We start from the raw sequence: 21,821 nt of genomic DNA on the forward strand, positions 1-21,821 counted from the left end.
CTTCAAGTATTTTTTCAATATTTCATAGATATTATTATCCAGTAATCAATATAGAACTCTAAAATATTAGTTGAATATATTTCTTGAGAATTTAACTTTATGCTTCAAACAACTAGAATCCTTTAAGGATTTTCATATAGATATCTACGTCAAATTAAACATAAAATTGACATCTCTTTATATTCTCCAATAGACTATATGCTCAAGATCCTCATCATTTTTCACAATTTCAAGCGCTATATTTACTGTCGATGTTTATTTTATATCAGTTTCATATTTGTCCTGACATAACATAATTTATAGAGATCTCATAATCTGCATTGATTTCAGCTATCTAAGTTTCTTCAGAAAACTTATTAGTCATGTCTAGGATCTCTTCTAGAATTTACTTTTATAAAACTTAACCATCTTGAATATTTGCTCCTTTTCTTTTTCTAAGATTTTTATCCTTAGAATTGGTTGGTCTACCACACTTTAGGCGTGCATTAGACTCCTTAGCACAAGCAGGTTGTTCTTCAGGGACTTCAATTCTAATAGGAGCATTTTACAGCTAGTATGTGAGATTTAATTATTTCCTTTTCGATAAAAAATATATCTGCTAACTATTTTGCAAATGAATTATCTTTTAAACTTTTTAATTCACACTGCTTTTATGAGGATCAAGATATAATAACGATAATTCTTTTCCAATCAATTATTCTTCTAGCTGCTTATTTTCTTCCCTTAATGTTGAGATCTATAATAATTAGCAAATTTGACATATATAAATTTATTGTTTGAAAGTTCTACATATTTAATTATAGATCATATCCGATATATATTTTCAATCTCCTTTTGAGGACCAATCTTAGTGCATTGTGGTGGAGCAATTAGAACATATCCTGCACATTGAAAAACTTCTCAATGGATAATGTTTAGTTCCTGATCCAAAAATCAATTATGAAGGGGAGAACTTATAATAACTTATTGACTTGATATGAGTAAGTGATATTAAATTTAATACAATGTCCTTCTAAAAATAGGGAGATTCGTTCTCATAATAATTGTTTTGCAATTAATTGCAATCATTTATAAATGATTCTACTAAATCATTTTTGAGCATAAATAAAAGCAATAACGGGTTGCCCTAAATTATTTCAATTAACACATGTTATAATCATTAAAGGTTGATGTGTAAATTCACCATTATTCTTAAGATAAATTATCTTAATAGCATAATCTGAAAATTATATTCTTAATCAAATTATTTGCACAAATAATCTTGCAAACTTCAGGTTGCAAGTTAATAGTATTTGCAAACTCCATGTTGCAAATTAGTAATCATGTAACTATCTTTTGAATGCATCCATAATATATCCAAATAAATTCATCATTATTCTCAAGATAAATTATCTTAATAGCATAATCTGAAAATTATATTCTTAATTAAATTATTTGCGCAAATAATCTTGCAAACTTCAGGTTGCAAGTTAATAATATTTGCAAACTCCATGTTGCAAATTAATAATCATATAACTATCTTTTGAATGCATCCATAATATATCCAAATAAATCGATCAATAATTCTCTTCATATATTCCAGAAAATACAAATAGTTCAATTTGAACTCTTAGTGACTGCTCAATAATTAATTTATTTTGAGAACAAACTAAGCATGAATAATTTAATAAATTTGCATAAACTTCTGGTTCTTCAATAAATATCCATATAAGGATCAAATTTTCTTTTTTTGCATCATTATTGATTAGGATGGTCCAACCAATCATGCCAAATAATAAAGTACTTGGATTTGTAAACTTCTACTTTATAACCATATTTATTTAAATCATTATCTATACAGATTTTAATGAATATATTTAAAAAAATGCATTATGCATAAAATTCATTCTTTTAAGTTGTAATACTTGCTCTTTTGGAGCCTTTAAATATTCTTTTGCTAACAATGCCAAGTTTGTTTTTCAATATTTTGGTATACAAGTACATAACCAATATCCATATATGCCACATTTAATTGTACCACTTATGGTGGTGAAATTTATACTTAATTATGTGGTCACCATAATTGTTAAGATCATTACTTCAACTATGAGTGTTGATATTTTCAATAATCTATATATCTTTGTCATTATTTATATCCACGTCCAATATCATATATTATTGCATTCATTTCAGGGAATGCATCAAATTTAGTTGGGTGGATTTCAATTCTCCCATTTTCAGTATTATATATCATTCCATCCACTTCATGGAATGGAGCAAATGCAATTGGGCAAGCTTTATAATATTTATTAAGAGCTTTTTATTTTGGCCAATGATAAAAGGACATGAAATAAATCTAAATTTTTTCTTAAAACTTTTCTCTCGATATTGCTACTTCAGAAGCATACTCGAGGTATAAATATTATTAACAATCTATATCAAGGGCTAATATAGCTCCAAATAAGATAACGATAATATTATAACTTTAATATTACAGAATTATAATTACTTGCAGTTTTGCAAGCTTTTTCATGGTAATAACATCCATCTATGATGAGCTTTTGGTGGTTATACCTTTCTTTCAAACTATTCAAAAAAGAAAAAAAACAAAAAAATTGTGCTATTTTGATTTGATTTTTAATTTCCTTCTTTAATTATATCTCCAAGATCCATTACGTTCAAATAATATATAACAATAATAAAATAATTTTATTATGCAATAAGATATAACAAAAGTATTTAATTATGTAACAAAAACTATTCATAAGCATCATAAAAATAGTAGGTTCATTATAATCATTAGGTTATATTAATAAATTATTAACTCTAGTTAGATGTTAAACCATTAAAACAATTATACTGTTTATACGAATATTTTTTTCGTTCACCATATTAACCCAATCTAGACTACTTAACCAAATTAACTCATAAAACAAAAGCAAATAATGCTTGCAAAAAATCTCAAAACGTGGTTCTTTACTTTGGAACAGCAATATTATTTATTTATGTAGCTACCAATTTCACATATAGCCAAGAAAGTATATGGCTGGCTATCTCACAAAAAACAGATTTCAAAGCACAGTGCTGATAAGTAACGTCATAATTTGAAAGTATAAACATATATCTTATGATGCAAATTATGAAACAGTAGCAACTAGCTAGCTAAGCCATTAACTCAAGGCTCAGATCTCCTCCATTCAAAACAATTGCATTTTTAGTAATTTTAGCTTAGTCAAAACTGACTTAAACGTATGGCTAACAAACTCTTATACAGAAATTTATTCGTAACTGGTTCAACAAGAGATCTAAACAAATAATCTAAAACCAAAACTCATCTAATAAAAGCAAATAAATTAAAAATGGACAGCACTAAGAGCAAATAATAATAGAAAATACCAATAAATTGCCAAACATCCAAAACGTATCAAGTTTGATTACCATCATAAACATATTGGACAAGTACCAATAAACTGTCAAACGTCCAAAACGAAGATGATCTAATTTTTCAATACTTCAAATTATTATTATTATTATTTAATCATCAATTATTAATAAATAATTAATGAAATCCTATATAAAAAGCACGCAAAAGAAAATACCTTTGAAGAGTAGATAAATTTAAAAACACACCTGTTAAAAACCATAAGTTTTTCTCTTTTAAGCAATTTGATTAATCAATTACTAGAACAATGTGTTATAAAATAATAGAAAAATAGAGAGAAGTAAAGAGATAATAGAAAAAATAGGGAGAGAATACGAGAGTATATTTAAGTGTAACGTCCTACACATATCAGGAAGATAAAGTTCGCAGTAATTAAAAATACAGACTTTTAGCTCATGTAGGACATCCAATTATTTCATAACAATAGCAGCAAAAAGATATAATCATCATCAATATTAAAAGACATGATGGAAAAATTAATTCAACCTATATTAAGGAAAAAACAAAAAGAAAAAGGAAGAAAATGAAAGCAAGAAATTATGCTAAGACTAAAGTATTTAATTAATAGTTGCCTTGACTAATTCGTATTTAAATTAAATAATTAAAACTTACAATATTTTCAAAAATCCCTTAATATATACAATCTTAATGTAAGAGCCAGCGGAGTAACCTTCTTCTGGTCCATAATATGGAGCTGAAGAAACAGAATTTAACAGTCAAAATGACGCTTGCGTGAGCTGAGCTGTTTCCAAAGGTTTAGCCTACAAGTATGGAAATGTGTAACAACATCAAATCAACAGAGAATGAGTTAAAGAAAGGGAAGCAGGAAAAAAGAAGAGAAAGAAAGAGAGATATGGAAAATGTGATTATTTCTTCTTCTAATTCTTCAAGGGAAGGAATCATTGCCGCCCCTCCTTTTTCTACTTCTTCTAAGAAGTCAGGAGGAGGCTGGAGATCCATTAAATACATTCTTGGTAAAGATGGGTTATGTTTTTAAATGATCATTTTAATTCTTCTTGTTTTTTTTTTCGTGTAATTCATATAATTATATTGCCTTATATGCGTTTTTTTTTTTTTAATGTTTGTTAGGGAATGAATCCTTCGAGAAGTTAGCTTCAATGAGTTTGATAGCAAATCTAACAGTTTATCTACAAACCCAATACAATATGGATGGCATTCTTATGGTTAATGTATTCAATATTTGGTCTGGTTCTTCTAATCTTACACCATTAGCTGGTGCTTTCATATCTGATGCATATTTGGGCAGGTTTCGCACTCTTCTTTACGGCTCCTTTGCTTCTTTCCTGGTATAGATGTATATAGATATATATGTTATCACTTGCATTTTTTAATTTCTAGATTGAGAATTGTATGTGAAATACCAAAAAGTTTTGGCTCAATGATGCTACAGCATTTCCAATAACTACAAAGTTGCAAATTTGAGCCGCATAACCTATTGAACCAAAATATATTTATATTGATGATTTAGTTTTTATTTTAATAGGGCATGGGAACCATCACTCTAACTGCAGGGATATCTAGTTTAAGACCCATCAGTTGCCACAAAGAGGACGATTGCCAACATCCTCAATATTGGCAGCTTGCAGTTCTCTATGTTGGTCTTGCATTGCTTGCAATTGGAGCCGGAGGCATTAGGCCTTGCAACATTGCATTTGGGGCTGATCAATTTGACACCAGAACAGAAAAGGGAAGAGCTCAATTGACTAGCTTCTTCAACTGGTGGTACTTCTCTTTCACTGTGGCTCTTGTGATAGCTCTAACAATTGTGGTGTATGTTCAGACTAATGTTAGTTGGGTTGCCGGTTATGCCATACCAACCTGTTGCCTTTTCCTCTCCATTTCCATTTTCTTGATGGGGAAACACACTTACCTAATCAAGAAAGCCCAAGGAAGTGTATTTGTTGACATTATTAAAGTGATTGTAGCTGCCATTAGAAAGCGTAATCTTGATTTGGCTTCAGGATATACTCTTTATGATCCTCCTCATGTTGAATGGGATGAGCAGGAACCTAAACTTGCTCACACTGATAAGTTTAAGTTCTTGGATAAGGCTGCTATGATTTCTGATCCAAGCGAATTGGACGAACAAGGAATGCCCTTAAATTCTTGGAGATTGTGTAGTGTGCACCAAGTGGAGCATTTAAAACTACTACTAGGAGTTGTTCCAGTTTGGTTTACAGGGATTGGTTGTTTTATTACGATGGACCAAATGAATACTTTTGGATTAATGCAAGCTATCCAATCAAACAACATTATTGGAAACTTCAAATTTCCACCAGGCTGGATGGGACTCACGTCGATGATTGCACTTTCCACCTGGATCTTCATATATGAGAAAATTTATCTGGGTCATGCAACAAATAGGTCAAAGAAAATCAAAAGATTGACATTGAAACAGAGAATCAATATCGGTATTACAATGGCAATAATATGCATGTTAGTAGCTGCAGCAGTCGAGAAGGAGCGAAGGAACTTAGCTTTAAGACATGGGTCTTTCATGTCACCGATGAGCATTTTTGTGCTCCTGCCCCAATTTGCCTTATCAGGTTTAAATGAGGCATTCACTGCGGTTGCTATTATGGAATTCTTCACCACGCATTTGCCTGAGACTATGAGAACTGTTGCTGGTGCGATTTTCTTTCTCAGCTCGTCTGTAGCCAGTTACCTGAACACAGTTCTTGTCAATGTTGTGCATCATGTGACAGGGAAGAATGGAAAATCGCCATGGTTGGGTGGCCATGACCTCAATCGAATTAAAATTGATAACTATTTCTACCTCATTGCTGGTCTGGCAACTCTGAATCTCCTATATTTCAATTTATTTTCCTCTCGGTATCTGAAGAACAATGTTGATATACCAATGCCTGAATCAATACAGGACCAAGGAAAAGACAAGGAGATGAAAGCAACTGCTTAATTAGGAATTGACAGAGAACAACAGTTCTAGAGGTTACTTTGATTCATTTCTCTATCCTTGGTTTTCTGATACTTTGTTAGCAATTTCAAATATGGTAAATGAAAGCTCATTGTCTTTTTTTTTTTTTTTTTTTTTTTTTTTTGGCTTTAGTGAATCAAAATTACATTACATGGGATTTTTTTTTATTTTAAAAACCATGGGGAAAAAGAATAATGCAATTGAAATATCAGCGATTGTGATGACAGTTTCCATACAAGTCACAATTTTATTATTAGTACGTTTATGCTCAGAGGAAGAAGGAACGAAGATGGAGGGAGGGGGGGGCCTGAGAGTAAAATTTATATCTACATTGCCTAGACCTAGTACAGTATTATTCAGCGTGTCATTTATTGACAAATCAAGCAAAATTCCAACGGCTATGTCCCCTTCCCGCCCTTTCGTTCATATTCCTTCAATCAAAAAGAGTCATCTCTTCTTTCTTTTTTTTTTTTTTTTTTTTTTTTTTTGAAAATAATGCCCAACAGCCACGCCCTCCGTCGATTGTTCCTCCTCCCCTGTTTCTCTCCTTCCACCACCGCCACCAAGAAACGCCTCAGCTCCTCTCTTCTCTTCACCATGATCCTCCTAACTTAACAACCAACTACGGAGCCAAAAATACTTAATTTATCGTCTGCTGACAAACGTTTTTTTTTTTTTACAAGCGTTGAAGTTAGAAAACAAGTTATACTAACTAGACAACTATTGTCTTTAATAAGGTATAAAGTGATATATTATTTTGATGTAAGTGATAAATAAAAATTATTATTATAGTCATAAAAAAAATAAATATTTTCATAAACGCATTACAATTCAAGACTCAAAAATTTGAGATTTGTCATCTATTAATTTATAATTTTAAGGTGAGAAAGATAGCATCTGCAAATAAATACAATTTACTTCATATTTGTCATTATTTTCATTTTTATATCTACATTTACCTCTTATTCATTTGTTTAATTATGCACGAATATCTCTAAATCCTTTTTTAATATGAAATTAATCATTTCAAAATTCATTATTATTCCTCTCACAAGTGTTTTACCCATAGTTAAAGGTCAAATTGAGTTCAATGAAACTTTTTTTTTTTTCCCTCAAATTCTAAATATTATTAATAGAAATTGGAAAATTCAATCAATAGATGTATATTGTTATTTTATTGACTTTAATTATTTATTAAGTAGTACTTTTAAAATAAAAATATGATTTTAATTTATTTTTAGTATAATTTAATTAATTAATTTTAAATTAATTTTAAAATACTAATTTTTTTATTTGGATATATAAAATTAAAGTATATTTTTATAATAAAAGTTCAGATTATTTATTTATAGTGTTTTGTTTATTATGAATTTTGCAAGAATGATATAAAAATTAATTACATATTAAATTCTATCAATTTATAATACAAAATTCTAATAAAAGAATAATATTATTCCAGCACATCGGACCTTCAATAAATAAAAAAAGAAATATATATTATTACAAATCATAATATAAAATATGGAATTAATATATCTATATAGAAAACTCCAAATATTTTGAAAAATGTAAAAATGAATATATTATAAATAAAATGTAAAATGGACCCACGATGATTCGAATCTTGGTTGTTGAAGGCAACAACAAAACCAACAGTACCACTCAGCTACACTGAAATTGTTAAGATATTACATATAACAAAATATTTGTCCAGAAGATTAATTGTTTCCTTGAATCTTTTTAGTGATGTCAGAAAATTAGGGTTTTGGATGGTTCTTTTCCTTGGAGGACATGAGAAAACTACACGTAGTCATTCTTGGGAAATTCTTTGTCAAGAATTTTTTATCATGATAAAGATGCGAAAAGAGGTATTTTGTTGCCAGAATACTATTCAAGTTTGTGATATTAGAAATTCTAGATATTATTAGATTTTTTTCTGGGAAACAATTCAATTATTTCTTTTATATATATATATATATATAATAGATCAAGATTATTATCCTATATAATTAAAAGAAAATATTATGCCTGATACTTTCACATACATTTGAAAAAATTTCTCATAAAAAAAAACTAAAATTACTCTGTTATTATAAATAAGATTTCAATTTTACTCCTTGTTTGAAATAAATGAAGTCTATAAAATTTTATAAAATTTATTTATAAATCCAAATTTTTGTCTTTGGAATGAAAAAAAAAAAAAAAAAGAACACGAGTTCAATTTTATGGATTTGAATATAAAACTAAATTCTACTAAAAAAAAATATGGAATTTTTAATTAAATTCTATAAACTTAAGCAATCCAAGGCTTTATGATAAAACTCTACATCTCCTCGGTCTTCTAATATTATTATGCTAAGGGTATTTTAAAAATAAAAGCAAATATACTTCAATTTTTGAATTTGTTCCAAATATTAAAAATTCATATACAAACAAATTCATATTTTGAATTCATTTATATTAAAAAGTAGCGATAGACCTTTAAAGTACTATGGGATTTTATTGAATAAATTATTAATCTAACTATTATCAAGTGAATGCTTAATCTTGAATGAAGATGCTTATTCTGGTCACAAATTTAATTTGTGAATTACACATTTGAGTTCTAATTGTGCTACTAGCTGAGCTAGGCTTTCTATAAATTTGAAATACTTGCTATTTATCAAGTTTTTGACTGTTCCAAGATTCTCCTTCTACTATATTTTAATCATACGCCCGTATGCATCTGATTCGAGGACGTGAGCTTTCTTTTTTGCGGTTCAAATCATTACTCCTGCACTTGCCACTTAATGATACTGATCCTTATTTTTGTGTTGTACACTTGTAGGAAAATTTTGCAACCTTAAAGTGGCAATATGCGCTTCTCATGGATTGGTCAAGTTGAGAGTTGGTAATGGATACACATAGCAACAGCAACAAATAGGCTTCACAATAATGCATATGGAGAGAGCTTTTTGTGGCTAAAAGAATGGCGAGAGCTTAGCAACACCCAAAAGACATCAGATTCAAAGTTTCATGGCCTCCAATGTTTTTTTTGTTTCAAAAAGAATTTTGTCCATATGATCAGTTGGTCCTACCAAATTGTCCAAGTCATCATGCACGACCACTTAAATCATCAGCAAAGAATCGACTAATAATATTTGCTAAAAGCACTTGTGGCTACAACTGTTTCGCTAGTTCTTTTTTTACACGTGCTTTCATGCTGGGTGGTCAGATGGCATTTATGTGAAGCTCCCTCAACAGTGGGGATTTCAAATTTTAAGTCTTTAATCTTGCAGCCTGAGAATACTTTGGCTAATTTTGTTTATAACTAGAAAACGAATTAAAATAGTAGGCTGTCTCTATGTCTCTCCTTGACCAATTTTAATGATCTTAATGACATTTTAATAATAGTGCTTTTCTTGAAGATATTAATTCCTGTAACAACTGTTTTGATTTTAATAGCTCCTACTGCGAACAGAAAGCCAAAATTTATGGGACCTACAGAAAGAAAGTATCAATGCAGGCTTGTATACTGACCACCAGATTCTTTTGCTTCTCATAATTAATTTTAATAAATTTCAGTTCTGCTTCAAGGAATTATTGCACGAGCCTTTACTGAGCAGAAAACAGTGCCAAAAGTAAATTTGTGTGTCGGTTGCTGAAAATGTTAGAGAGAAGAGCTGTAGTGAGGGAGACGGACATGCCAGAGCTAATGCAGAGCCATGCCATGGAATTAGCTTACCAAGCTCTTGATTCACATGAAGCCTCTGATCGCCAATCTATCGCTCATTACATCAAACAGGTCTCTTGTTATCCCTTGAAATCTTTTCTAACTACATAAGTTAAACTAAGTTCGAGTAAACCTTTAACAGGTCTCGGCTTGCTTACAACTCTAATTTTATATTGAAAAGCATAGTGAGAAAATAAGTAATATGATGAAGTTCTAAGGAGCATAATATGGTAATTTAATAAGGAAAAAGAAAAGGTATAATAGAACTGCATTAATTTTAAATACACACAGATTCCGTACAATTCGTGGTTGTAGGTTTTAGCAGATGTCATTGCTTAAGATTTTCTTTCTTAAAGTAGCATGTCCTATTTATATAGATGAGTCTATTAGTTAGAGAAACCAAAAATGCTTTTATGAAAAAAGCATCATTTTAAATATTTTTGGAAAAATTAAATAGTTCGAGAATATTGGTTGTGTAGTTATTTTAATATTTTTATGATTAAAATATGTTTTAAAAATATAAATACCTTGTTGTTAAAATTAAAATTGTTAAACAGAAATTTGATGAAGCTTGGGATTGTGTGGCTGGGAATGTCTTTGGGTCTTGCATCACTCCTTTATGTGGAAGTTATGTGCTGTTTCGAGTCGAGATATGTTGGAGTTTCTAATATTCAAAGATGGAAAGGACTTGTTCCAAAGCAAGGAAGAAGCCATTGGCGGTGGTGCAGAAACCCAACAAATGAGACTAATCAATAATCTAGTCATATTTAAGAATTCTTCCTATGTTGTAGAAATCAAACTTAACATGTTTAGTATTAGCAAAATAATGATTCTAAAAATACAACATTAGTTGTATAAACAAAAATTTGTTTTATGTAATTTCTAGTAAGGTAAGAGTTAATATCTTTTTAGCATGCTGCTAATAACCTTATCCTATGAGATACAGAAGTACTGAAAAAACTATATAATAATAATATTATAGGATAGAGTAAGAAATGACCTCAATTACTTGTGATGGGTGGTCTGGTTGGTCTTCTGATTAACGTGAGGAGTAGGAGATCTTATGTTCGTATTTTTTTTGCTACAATATTTTTCACTAAATTAGTAAGCCGAGGGAAAAACTATTCTTTATTTTACAGTTCACAATGTTATTCGGACGTACTGAGCCTCTTAATCAATAAAAAAATAACCTGAATGGATTTGGAAAAGCAGCAGAGTGTGTTTTAGCCACCATAAGTAGTAGTTTTCTTGCACTGCCAGTAAGGAGGAGGTAATCTGCATCCCAAGGACTAGATCGTCCAAATCAAAAATGAAAATCTAAACCTCAGGATGCAGATTACCCAATCCTAACCCAATATCAAATTATAATCAAAGAAATTAAAAGAAGTAGAAATTGGGAATTGAAGAGAGAGAGAGAGAGAGAGAGAGAGGGAGAGAGAGAGCTGTTGAAGGTGATATGCATGAGTATCAGAATTTATAATGGCTTCTTAAAGATTAAAATGATTTATTCCCTCATAGAATAAAGTTTGCATGGATGATAAGGTGCTCTTATACTGGAATAATCAATAATTGATTCTTGTTCTAACGAAAACCAATCATAGTTTAGGAAGCTTGCTTTACAAAGAAAATGATATTTTTGATTGATCTTGACTGCTTTTTCCAAGAGGACTAAGAGAAGATCTCTGCTTGGTCATAAATGCTTCTTCCAAATCAATCATTATTACGCTAATTGGAAAATACTCTACAAAATAATCTGCATCGCAAACTTGTCGAAAGAGGGATAAATATAAATCTTTAATTAGTGTTCTTCAAGATTACTTTATACCATATGACTGTGATTGAATTCCAAGAATCTCAAGCTTTATGTGCTGTGGTGCTACTATGTTATTGATGATTTGTGAAAGTGAAGAGGAAAGAGTTGCCATATTTACATGTTGTGTATCAGATTTGATGTTTGCGCATGTAATATATTCTATTCTCTTCGCCTATTGAAAGACCCCTCCTTGTCTCCACCTCAATGCAGGCCAGTTCGGGTACAGGGATACTTTTTTTTTTTTTTTTTTGTCAAATATTATTTATTTATGTATGTATCAATGATAAATCATTTATTATAGCTTTAAGATTTGAATTCTTGAATCCCAACTTGAATGATTTTTTTCTTCGAATATGTGACTTGATATAGTTCATAGGTAATATCAAGAAAACAAGTACTAAATTTTATCATTATAATTTCCACTTAGTATTTTGTTAAATAATCATAATAATTGCTAGTAACCAGTTTGTAAAGTCATGGCGGTGTACAAAACATTGCCTGTTTGTTCGACATTGTTTAGCTGAATTGAGAATCCTGTCCAAACCCAATCCGAACGGACAGATTTATATTGCAAGAGTTCAAATAAAGAAGGTTCTACAGTTGCCTTTGTATCAATTGCTTCAATTTTTCAATATTGCAGTTTAAAATATAACATAAAATTTTCAACTCGGCTTTTTTCCAAACTCAAAAGAGTGCCAACAGAAGAAAACATTGCCACTGATAAGGGCAGCTACACTACATAGCAAGTATTAAACATGTTGAGACAACAAAATTGTTATAATGACATGATGATCAATGAATGTTAATTCTCTAGATGTTGAAACCTAAATATGTTAAAATTAGGATATACTTATGCGACTTTCATGATATACCTATACATAAAAATTATGGTGTCATGGCAGAAACAGCAAAATTTACCACCATGGAATTTCTCATGTATTGCAGAAAATTTCTTCTACAAACCCTCTAGTGTGACAAAACTGATTCTTCATCTTTTCCATTTTATTTGCCCAAACAGATAACCTCATGGATACTATTTGAGGGAGAATGCCTAACTGAGATAGGCAATTACTGATTAGTAGGGTCGTGCGATAGAAGCATCTTCAGTGTCTCGTATGTCATGAAGATAATGCCAACACTAGGAACTACTTTGCAGTATTCAGGCAGTATCCCTCTATACAAGCCTCGCAAACCTTCATTACGAATTATGTGCCCAAGTGTCCCAAACAAGCCAGTTGTATATACACGGGCTCGACCACCAGCTCCTTCCAACTGCATTCTCCTCCTCACAAGATCCAAAGGAAATGTTGCTGTACATTGACACAACAGTAAAAAAGTCACTCAGAGGCTATGATCGTGACCAAAGACAATAAAGCCTATCAAGGGAGTAACTAAAGATTCATTTAAGAAAATTGTACTAATCATCAAGGCACTAGAAAAACACTAAGAGAATAAGTACACGACATTGGCTTACAATAAAAAACATGGAAGTTACTATAAATTATTGAGTATCCATGGGATTACTGCTGAGGTCATACCAGTAGTGAGAATAGAAGGAAAAAGAATCACAAAAGAATAACTGGCCCTGTCAAGGCCTAAAGAATTCTCCATCTGATGGGTAGTCCTCTCAACAAGTCTCCCACTTAAGAGGAAAAATAATACCACCAGTGCAGCCAAATAATGAAAATATCTCATGAGAATTTGCGCTAATATCAATTTACTCTTAGATGCAAAAGTTTCAAAAGTATTTAACTGTTGACGAAAATAACCTAAATGATATCAGACACATATCAGGCTATAAATACTACAGGTTTTCTTTGACACAGTCCAAAAACTTTTAGTACAATCCCAAGAAAAGTTTCCCCTACAATTCCAAGAATCAACCTTCATGCCAGAAAAGGCAAGTCCCTATGCAAAAGCCATGCATCAATAAATCATATTCACATTTATTTGAAAAAAAAAAAAACCATAGAAGGCAAGGAACATTTAGATTTATCCTATATTAGAAACTGCCGCATAAATATCATATGGTACAGACATATTTGCACGTACTTAACAATGAAAGGCACATGCAAAGCTTAGAAACTAAAAAAAAAAAGGCTATTATAAAGATACTCTGATATTTGGAAAAAGATAAAAATTGGGTATTCACTTTGCTAAAGACCAAAATTGATTGATATAAGAAAATTTATGAGTTGAAACCGAAGAACTAAAGTACATTATATCTCATAGAAAGACTAAATTGCAAGGAACATGAAAAATTGAAGGAACATAATTTGTTATAGAAAAAGAATGATGATCAAAGTGTATATGTTGCCAAATTGTCAGTGGGGTATTTTGTAACAGCAAAACACATATTTAAGCCCTCAAACTTTTATTTACCAACATTAAGTCCTTCAATTTTCATTTAAGCAAACATTACGCCCTAAATTGACTGAGTGAACGACAGATGCTGATCACTCACAGCAGAAATAAGGGCGCTTAATTTTAACAAAAATAAAAGTTTCATGAGCATAATACTTTGATCAAGTCATCTCATCAACTCGCGTTTCACGTGTGATCATCACTCTCTAATCTTCAATTAAATAAGGACTTAATTTTAACAAAAACAAATTTAAAAGAGCTCAATATCAACACATAAACATTCAGAGGAAAAATGGGCACAACTCGATAAGTTCAAAGGTGTAAATATGTGTTTTACCTCTTGTAATTTATCCTAAAGTTTTGTTTTCCAGCTACCATTAAATAGGATCCAAAAACAAAGACTGATAAAACAATATTTTCAGGTACATATTGTGTTCCAAGATTGGGAAAGGGCTCAATTCAGCCTTGGATCACACGTCACTCACCTGTTGACGATGCAATGCCTGAAAGACTACCACAAGCAAGACTAACTGCAACAGTAGAATCGTTAGGCCTGCAGTCAAATGTGACAAAAAAATATAAGAAATCATTGCAATACTGCCAATCAAGACAGATTAAATATAACAGTGCACATTGGCATAATATTGCTCAATTTGACCAATTCATGGAATCCTTACCTTTGAGTCTGCCAGAAGGATCTGAGAGACTCATATACAGAAAAGCTTAATGCAATGCTTGGGCCAACACCCTGCAACACATGAGTAGCCTAATTGGCATTCAAAATCAACAACGAGGGGAAGCAAAAAAATAAGGGACATAAAACAGAACATACCAATAGAGTTGCTGCAAGTCCTTTATACAGGCCCAAAAAACCTTCTTCTCTGATTATGGTACTAAATGCATGCCACATACCCCTGTAGTATATTGTGTTCCTCTGCAGAGTTTAAAACTTAATCAAGTTGAGATTGCAACAGAGAAGTTCATGTTAACAGCAGAATAAACCCAACCTCCATGATAACAGTAAATAAAGACTCCCCTACCCGCATATCCCCAATACAAAGCAGCTCATTACTCACCCAAGTATGCTGGAGTTACCTGCGCTGCAAGGCGTGTCCTCACAAGATCCAGTGGATACGTGGCAGAGGCAGCTGTTATTCCTGCCAACCCACCACCTATAAAGTGCACAGCCAGGTCCATTGTTGCATTACCCCTCTGTCTTTCTAAGCCAAGAAATGATTGTAGTAACTGGAAAAGATAAAGACAACATGAAATTTTAGGAGCAGAAAGATCACATTTAATTTCAGAAGGTCTCAAAGAAATCGTCTTTACACTCTTGTAGCGTTCGTAAGCATAGAAGTTCACTGAAGAATAAGGAAGACGATGAACAATAGTAACCAAATTGCCTTTCCAAAATGCTCTAAACCCTTCTTCATGAATAACTCGGGAAGCTTCACGCCATAAGCTAGCCTGGTGCAAAGCTGAAACATCAGCATGCATGCCTTGAACCTAGTAGATTACAACAATAAGAAGCAGTCAGCAAAACAAACAATTAGCAGCAAAAAGGCACTAGAAAAGGCAATACTAACGCAGCAATGCATCCTACAATAAATTTAGGAACTTCATCAAAACACGTCAAGAAATTCAAGGTTTTTTGTAGCTAATTATCAAGAGGACTGAACCCTTTTAATAAGAAGGAGATGAACCAATCTATTCTGAGCTAAGCTGATTTTAATTCAAAACCACGTCAATTTTAAAAAGCTCGTTCCTTTCTTTTTCCAAGTTAATAGGTAAATCATAAATTCAAAGAAAAACATGAAAAGAAAACTAACATCTCTTGCCACATAATTGCAAAATTAAGTAGATAAAAGGGGAGAATATACCTGAAAGAGGATAGTAAGGCGAGCCAGAGGAGCCGTGCAGGTCTTACTAAAAGCACCAGCAATACCACCGGCAAGCAGCTGCTGAATGGTTCCTATCTGCGCTTGCCGACTCAAAGACTGCTGTTTATTATGGTTGTGATTGTGATTATGATTGTGCTGCTGCAGAAATTTCCTAGCACCGGCATCAACGACGCTACCATGAACAGCAGCGGAATTGAGAGCTCTCTGTCCTCCATCAACAACCACACCAACCCTTGCTTCCATATTCAATTTTCCCTCTCAAGATTTGCTCCTTTTCGTCTTTCTCTCTCTAAAAGCTTAACAGTAAGATTGGCGAAACATCAAAGTCATAGTGGCGAAGAGAGAAACCCTAGAACTGGTTAACCGAGGGTACGAAGTTAGTCTAGTCTCGACTCTTGTGAAGTTTTTTTTTTTAGTACTTTTTTGAGATTTTTTTTTTTTTTTTTTTTTTTTTTTTTTTTGAGGTCTAGGCTTAAAGATAAAAATAAAAAAATAAAAAAATAAAAAAATAAAAAAAATAAAAAAAAGGAAACGCAGAATATTTTTGTTCAATTATATTTCAGCTAGTTTTAAAAACTTGTTTTGCTGCTGATATTATATTCGTGATCTAATATTTTTAATAATAAATTTAAATATAATACAAATACTTTTAATTAAATTTAACATTAATTTTTAGTTATATTTATTTTTTATTAAATTAGCAGTGTTTTTTATCAAATTTTATATTCAAATATGATTTTTTATTTTTTTAAGATTTGATATAAATATTAATGGCCATTGTAATAATTGAGTTCAAATATTAGCCATTTAATGTTATAATTTAATTGCAATATTAGACCTATAATTAAATTCAAATATTAGTTATCTAAATGCTAATTACAAAATATTTAATTTTAAAAAATTTTTAATTGAGTTGGTAATTCGACATATTAATTTTATAATAATAATTTTAGTTATAAGATGATTATTTCCAAACTTAAAAGAATCTTTGAATAAAAAAAATTAGTTCTAAATCTTACATTTATATCTTGAAAATACTTAACATAAAATTTTTTAAAAAAATTAAAATCCATATAAAATTTTTATTATATAATTATTGAATTTCTTAAATTCATCGTTACAATGTGCAATTTTCAAATGTGTAATTTTCAAATTGTACCAATTTTTACTACTAAACATGAGATTTTAGGTGTCTAAAAAGGCCGAAGAATATTTTTTTTGTCCTAAACTGCAATTATAATATTCTCTTTATTTTAAAATATAAGTCGTTTAAGGTTTTTGTAAAAGAATTAAAGAAGTAATTAATTCTCCTAGATTATAACAAACTCAAGGGTAAATTTAACCAAATTATCCTTTATTGCAAAACCAATAGTTAATTGTAAAGTATTTATTATATTTAGTATAAATAAAGGTAATATTGGAAAAATATCATTTATTACCTTTTGAAATATATAAAACTGACTTCTATTTTGGGATAAAATAACAAACTAAAAACGACTTATATTTGGAACAAACGGAGTATGACCTAACAAGCAAATGGACCTCACTTTAATAGTCAAAGTAAAGATCTTTTACATCTAATTTTGAATCCACTTTCATGCTTCTTTAATTTGTAACCTCTTTGAAAAATACTAAATTTTTTATAAAATTAATAGAAAAATATTACAAAACGAATATAAAAAATCAACATGTTAATTTAAGAGTATTGAATTTTTTACAAAAGTAATACTCCCTCTGTTCTCTTTAGTTAGAGAATTTTCTTTTGGGGGTGTTTTTTATATAGAGAATTTTACCCTAAATAGTAACTTTAGGATGCAAGTCAAGTTAAAAGTCTAGAATGCTCTTAGAGTGTATGTGTTTGTTTTAGGATTGAAGCTCAACAATCAAGGAAAATAGCAGATACAAATATTATCAGTATTTAATATACGCATATTTCAAGGGACAAGTTATCAACTCACTTTTTCATTTCATTTTATAGTAACAGTTGTCATTTTTATAAATTTGGCCACAAAATTAAAGTTCTAATATTAAAAGTCAAAATAATGGGCATATAAATACAAAGTTAGCCCTTATTTATATGTTTAGTGAATATATGTCCACTTTTATTATTGTAAATTTGTCCACAATAATTGATGTCAGGAATTAATATATATTATGCTCAATTAAATTTTGAAAATGCTCACGTTTTGTTTTTAAAAGTGCAAGTGTATTTTAATTATTGAAAAAAAGGGAAAATTAGAGTTTGTTTTTAGTACGTGTACACTTTTTCAATGGTTTTTATTTTTCTCTGTTAATTAACATTTGTGAACTTCTGTAAGCCACTTCCATTTTGTGGTTATTATTAGTAGTCGTGTAATTTTTCAATGGTTGTTGTTTCTCTGTGTTAATTAATGATTATGAACTTTTATAAGCCACTTTGTGGCCTTTTTATTATTAGTCATGCACTTCTGGGCCTAATATACAATTTCACCACCAACTTTGTGACTTGTTATATTTTTACTCCACAATCACCTTTAGCCACTAACACCCTAATTATGAGGTTTAAGGATAATAGCACGCCAAATGAAATTAGAGTTAAAATTATTAATAAAAAATAATAAAAGTGGGTCTCAATCTTACATCTTGGATTTACTAAACCCAACAACTTACTAAACCTCAAAACTCACCGTTTAACTAAATTTGTCTCACACAAAAGGCTAACGCCTCTCCTCTTCTCTTCCCTCTCATCGTTCTAACTCCAACAACCCCATTGTACGAACCCTAGTTAATGATCAATCTCACTAAAGTATTTCTCCATTATTTTGAGATGGATATTCATGACATCCTCAAAACTTCTAAACCGACTCATTAAAAGAGTTGCATATGCTAGCAACAATTCGATGTTTCATGCGAGTAACATATTTGAGATCATGACCTTTAATGAATCTTTTCTGTCAAATATTGGTAGTATGTAATTTATGCTTTTATTACCGTGAAAAAAAAAAAAAGAAAAAGAAAAAGACCTTGTTGTGTTTTGGAATTGATTTCAACTGTAAACCATCCTATAAAATATTGGAACTGATAATGCTTCACCATGGTCGATACTTTTGGTATTACAGTATACATTTCTGATCTGTTTGAAGGTTTAGCCTTCTATATATGCTGCTTTACTTTTTTTTTCCTTTATTTTTAAGAGGTTTGATAAGGGAATTTTATTCGAGTTTGAAGGCATTAGTGAATGCTTAGAAGCATTTAAGTATACGTTTTATAACCGGAGATTACTTTTATATTGCCGAGACAAGGTAAGTGGTGAGGCAGCAGTTTCAGTTTTTAACCCATTGTCGGCCTATTATTGCCTATTTCATGGTATAATTCAAAGTTTCATGTCATGAATGTCCATCCCAAAGCAATGGAGAAACAACTGAGTGTTGAGATTGATCATTAGCTAGGGTTCATACAATAGGACTTTTGGAGTTGGAACCATAAGGGAGAAGAGAAGATGAAAGACTCTATGGCACCCACGTTTATAAAAACGGAAACACCAATAATCAAGTAGAAGAATAAGATAAACGTCACAACGAGTTGATAAGTTTACCTTGATTCTTGATGCAATCCTTCCAAACCCCCAAACAAATAAGGATTGAGAACGTGGATCATAGGGTAGACTTAAACAAAAAAGAAAATGCCACAAGATGAAATCTTGATAAGTAATCCCTTCCTGTTGCAACAATTGAAGGAGACAAACTCCTCAATCAAAGGAAGGCAAAATAGCCACCAATTTTTATAAAATCCAACCTACCCCGTTTTACATCTTAAGAAGGCTATTTATATGCCTCAAACAAATCCAATCCTAAGGTAAAGTATCTAACTAGGCTTCCCTACAGCTCAAACACATGGGCTTTACTAAAGCACACAAAATAAAGTCATTTTTCAGCCCAAAATAAACAAGTTAGCTAGACCCAATTACATGCATAATAAAAATTAGCCCAAAGCAATTTAAATGAGGCCATGTAATTTAATAGAGCCTTTACAAAAGCCTAACATTAACTTCTTGTAATTGGCTACTAAGAAGCACCAATGGATTTCTCAAGTTGTTGTCCACGCTCCATGGTTGAGCGATGGCTGATCCTATCACAAATTTTATTAAATGGTGACTTTTGGGGGTTGAGTTAGTTGTTGGGTTTAGTAAACACAAGATGTAGAATTGAGATCTACTTTTATTAATAATTCTAACTCTAATTTCATTTTGAGGTGTTATTATCCTTAAACGTCATAATTAGGGTGTCAATGGGCTAAATGTGATTTTGGAGTGAAAATATAACAAGTCACAAAGTTGGTGGTGAAATTGTATATTAGGCTTGCACTTTTATAAGCCATTTTGTAGCCTTGTTATAATTAGTTGTACACTTTTTTGATAATTATTGTTTTATGTGTTAGATAACGGTTGTAAATTTCAGTAAGCCACTTTGTAGCCTTTTATTATTATTAATTGTGACTTTTAGAAATACAATATTTTTTTTTTCTAAATTTTTGTTATGGTTATACTTTTTTGTAAGCCACTTTGTAGCCTTGTATTAAAAGTAGTTATAAACTGTTGTAAGCCATTTTGTGATCTTATTATTATTAGTTATACATTTTTCCAGTAGTTGTTGTTTTTTGCATTAAGTAACGGTTGTCAACATCTATAATCGATTTTGTGACCTTATTATTATTAGTCGTACACTTCTATAAGCTATTTTGTAGACTTGTTATTATTAGTTGTGCATTTGGTTGTACTCTTTTGAAATCCACTTTGTGGCCTTGTTATTATTAGTTGTGCACTTGGTTGTACTCTTTTGTAATCCACTTTATGGATTTGTTATTATTGGTTGTACACTTTAAAATGTCAAATTGTCACATATTGTGTTAGATTGTGCATTTTAAAAAAAAAAAAATTGTGGCTTCAAACTCACACTAAAACTCAAACACTATAAAAAAAATGAAATTTAGCATTTTAACTAGCTATTTAAAAAGTTGTTGCCGAACACAGTTTTAGTAATTCAAATTCTTTGTGTTCATCATATGCAGTTAGTTCATGATAATTAGTTTATCTACAGAAGATTGAAAGAATTTGTCAAGCCAACCAATTTGAGGGTCTCAATTTTTCAAGCCACCTTTCAATTATTTAATTAAGATTTCTTATTAAATCAATAAATTTTGTTATACTATATTTTAGTTATGACAGAATATTTATGTATCTAGTTTTCAAGTGGTGGCGCCTAACTTCGATCTCTAAGTATACCTATATAGATATATTATTCCCTAACCAGCTCAAAATCACGAATTGGATTCGAACCAATATCTTTCCTTATCGGACTACTTCTCTTTGAGTAGATTGTGAGTGAGTTTGATATCCTCCTGATTATAATCCTCCTAAAATCATTAGCATTTTGTTGAAATTTATTCTATCTTTTCGCCTTATATATTAACAAACAAACATAAAAATCGAATAGTGATTACATTTTATAATTTTTTTTTTGAATTAGGTGACTAAATACAAATACAGTAATGGAATGTTAATTACATTTTATTGCAATATATTTTTTATTACATTATATTTTTAATTATATTACATTACATTCCATCGAACCAAACTTATCCTAAATAAACAATGGACCAGATATTATTCTTTTTGT

The 21,821-nt window shown here is 30.6% G+C and overlaps 2 protein-coding genes and 1 pseudogene across 3 annotated transcripts; 2 read left to right on the forward strand and 1 right to left on the reverse strand.

Annotated features, from left to right (window-relative positions):
* The first annotated feature begins 4,151 nt into the window (after positions 1-4,151).
* Positions 4,152-6,484, forward strand: LOC105646714 (Major facilitator superfamily protein). Its single transcript, XM_012232635.4, has 3 exons — positions 4,152-4,395; positions 4,511-4,728; positions 4,926-6,484. Exons 1-3 carry the CDS (start codon positions 4,191-4,193, stop codon positions 6,357-6,359), a joined length of 1,857 nt encoding a protein of 618 aa, XP_012088025.2. The 5' UTR covers positions 4,152-4,190; the 3' UTR covers positions 6,360-6,484.
* Positions 6,485-9,978: 3,494 nt separating this feature from the next.
* LOC110010813 (uncharacterized) lies at positions 9,979-11,003 on the forward strand (annotated as a pseudogene). The gene is made up of 2 exons (XR_016319693.1): positions 9,979-10,161; positions 10,647-11,003. The product of XR_016319693.1 is annotated as an uncharacterized LOC110010813 (transcript).
* A 1,600-nt stretch (positions 11,004-12,603) lies between these two features.
* Positions 12,604-16,559, reverse strand: LOC105646690 (Mitochondrial substrate carrier family protein). The gene is made up of 7 exons (XM_012232598.4): positions 16,147-16,559; positions 15,596-15,772; positions 15,362-15,511; positions 15,099-15,200; positions 14,944-15,014; positions 14,752-14,819; positions 12,604-13,212 (listed from the first exon to the last, which is right to left on the reverse strand). Exons 1-7 carry the CDS (start codon positions 16,408-16,410, stop codon positions 12,971-12,973), a joined length of 1,074 nt encoding a protein of 357 aa, XP_012087988.1. The 5' UTR covers positions 16,411-16,559; the 3' UTR covers positions 12,604-12,970.
* Between the last annotated feature and the right edge of the window lie 5,262 nt (positions 16,560-21,821).

This window comes from Jatropha curcas, chromosome 2, assembly GCF_041381405.1.
Source record: "Jatropha curcas cultivar XTBG-Jc1 chromosome 2, XTBG_Jcur_1.0, whole genome shotgun sequence".
Taxonomy (NCBI): Eukaryota; Viridiplantae; Streptophyta; class Magnoliopsida; order Malpighiales; family Euphorbiaceae; genus Jatropha; species Jatropha curcas.

Bases quoted from the DNA above. Each gene is read 5' to 3' on its own strand.
- LOC105646714 (XM_012232635.4), top strand. From the start codon at position 4,191: ATGGAAATGTGTAACAACATCAAATCAACAGAGAATGAGTTAAAGAAA. The intron at 4,396-4,510 runs GTAAAGATGGGT...AATGTTTGTTAG, and splicing joins ATCCATTAAATACATTCTTG to GGAATGAATCCTTCGAGAAG. The intron at 4,729-4,925 runs GTATAGATGTAT...TTATTTTAATAG, and splicing joins GCTCCTTTGCTTCTTTCCTG to GGCATGGGAACCATCACTCT.
- LOC105646690 (XM_012232598.4), bottom strand. From the start codon at position 16,410: ATGGAAGCAAGGGTTGGTGTGGTTGTTGATGGAGGACAGAGAGCTCTC. The intron at 15,773-16,146 runs GTATATTCTCCC...GTAATCTACTAG, and splicing joins GCCTTACTATCCTCTTTCAG to GTTCAAGGCATGCATGCTGA. The intron at 13,213-14,751 runs GTGAGTGACGTG...GTCAATGTACAG, and splicing joins AGGCATTGCATCGTCAACAG to CAACATTTCCTTTGGATCTT.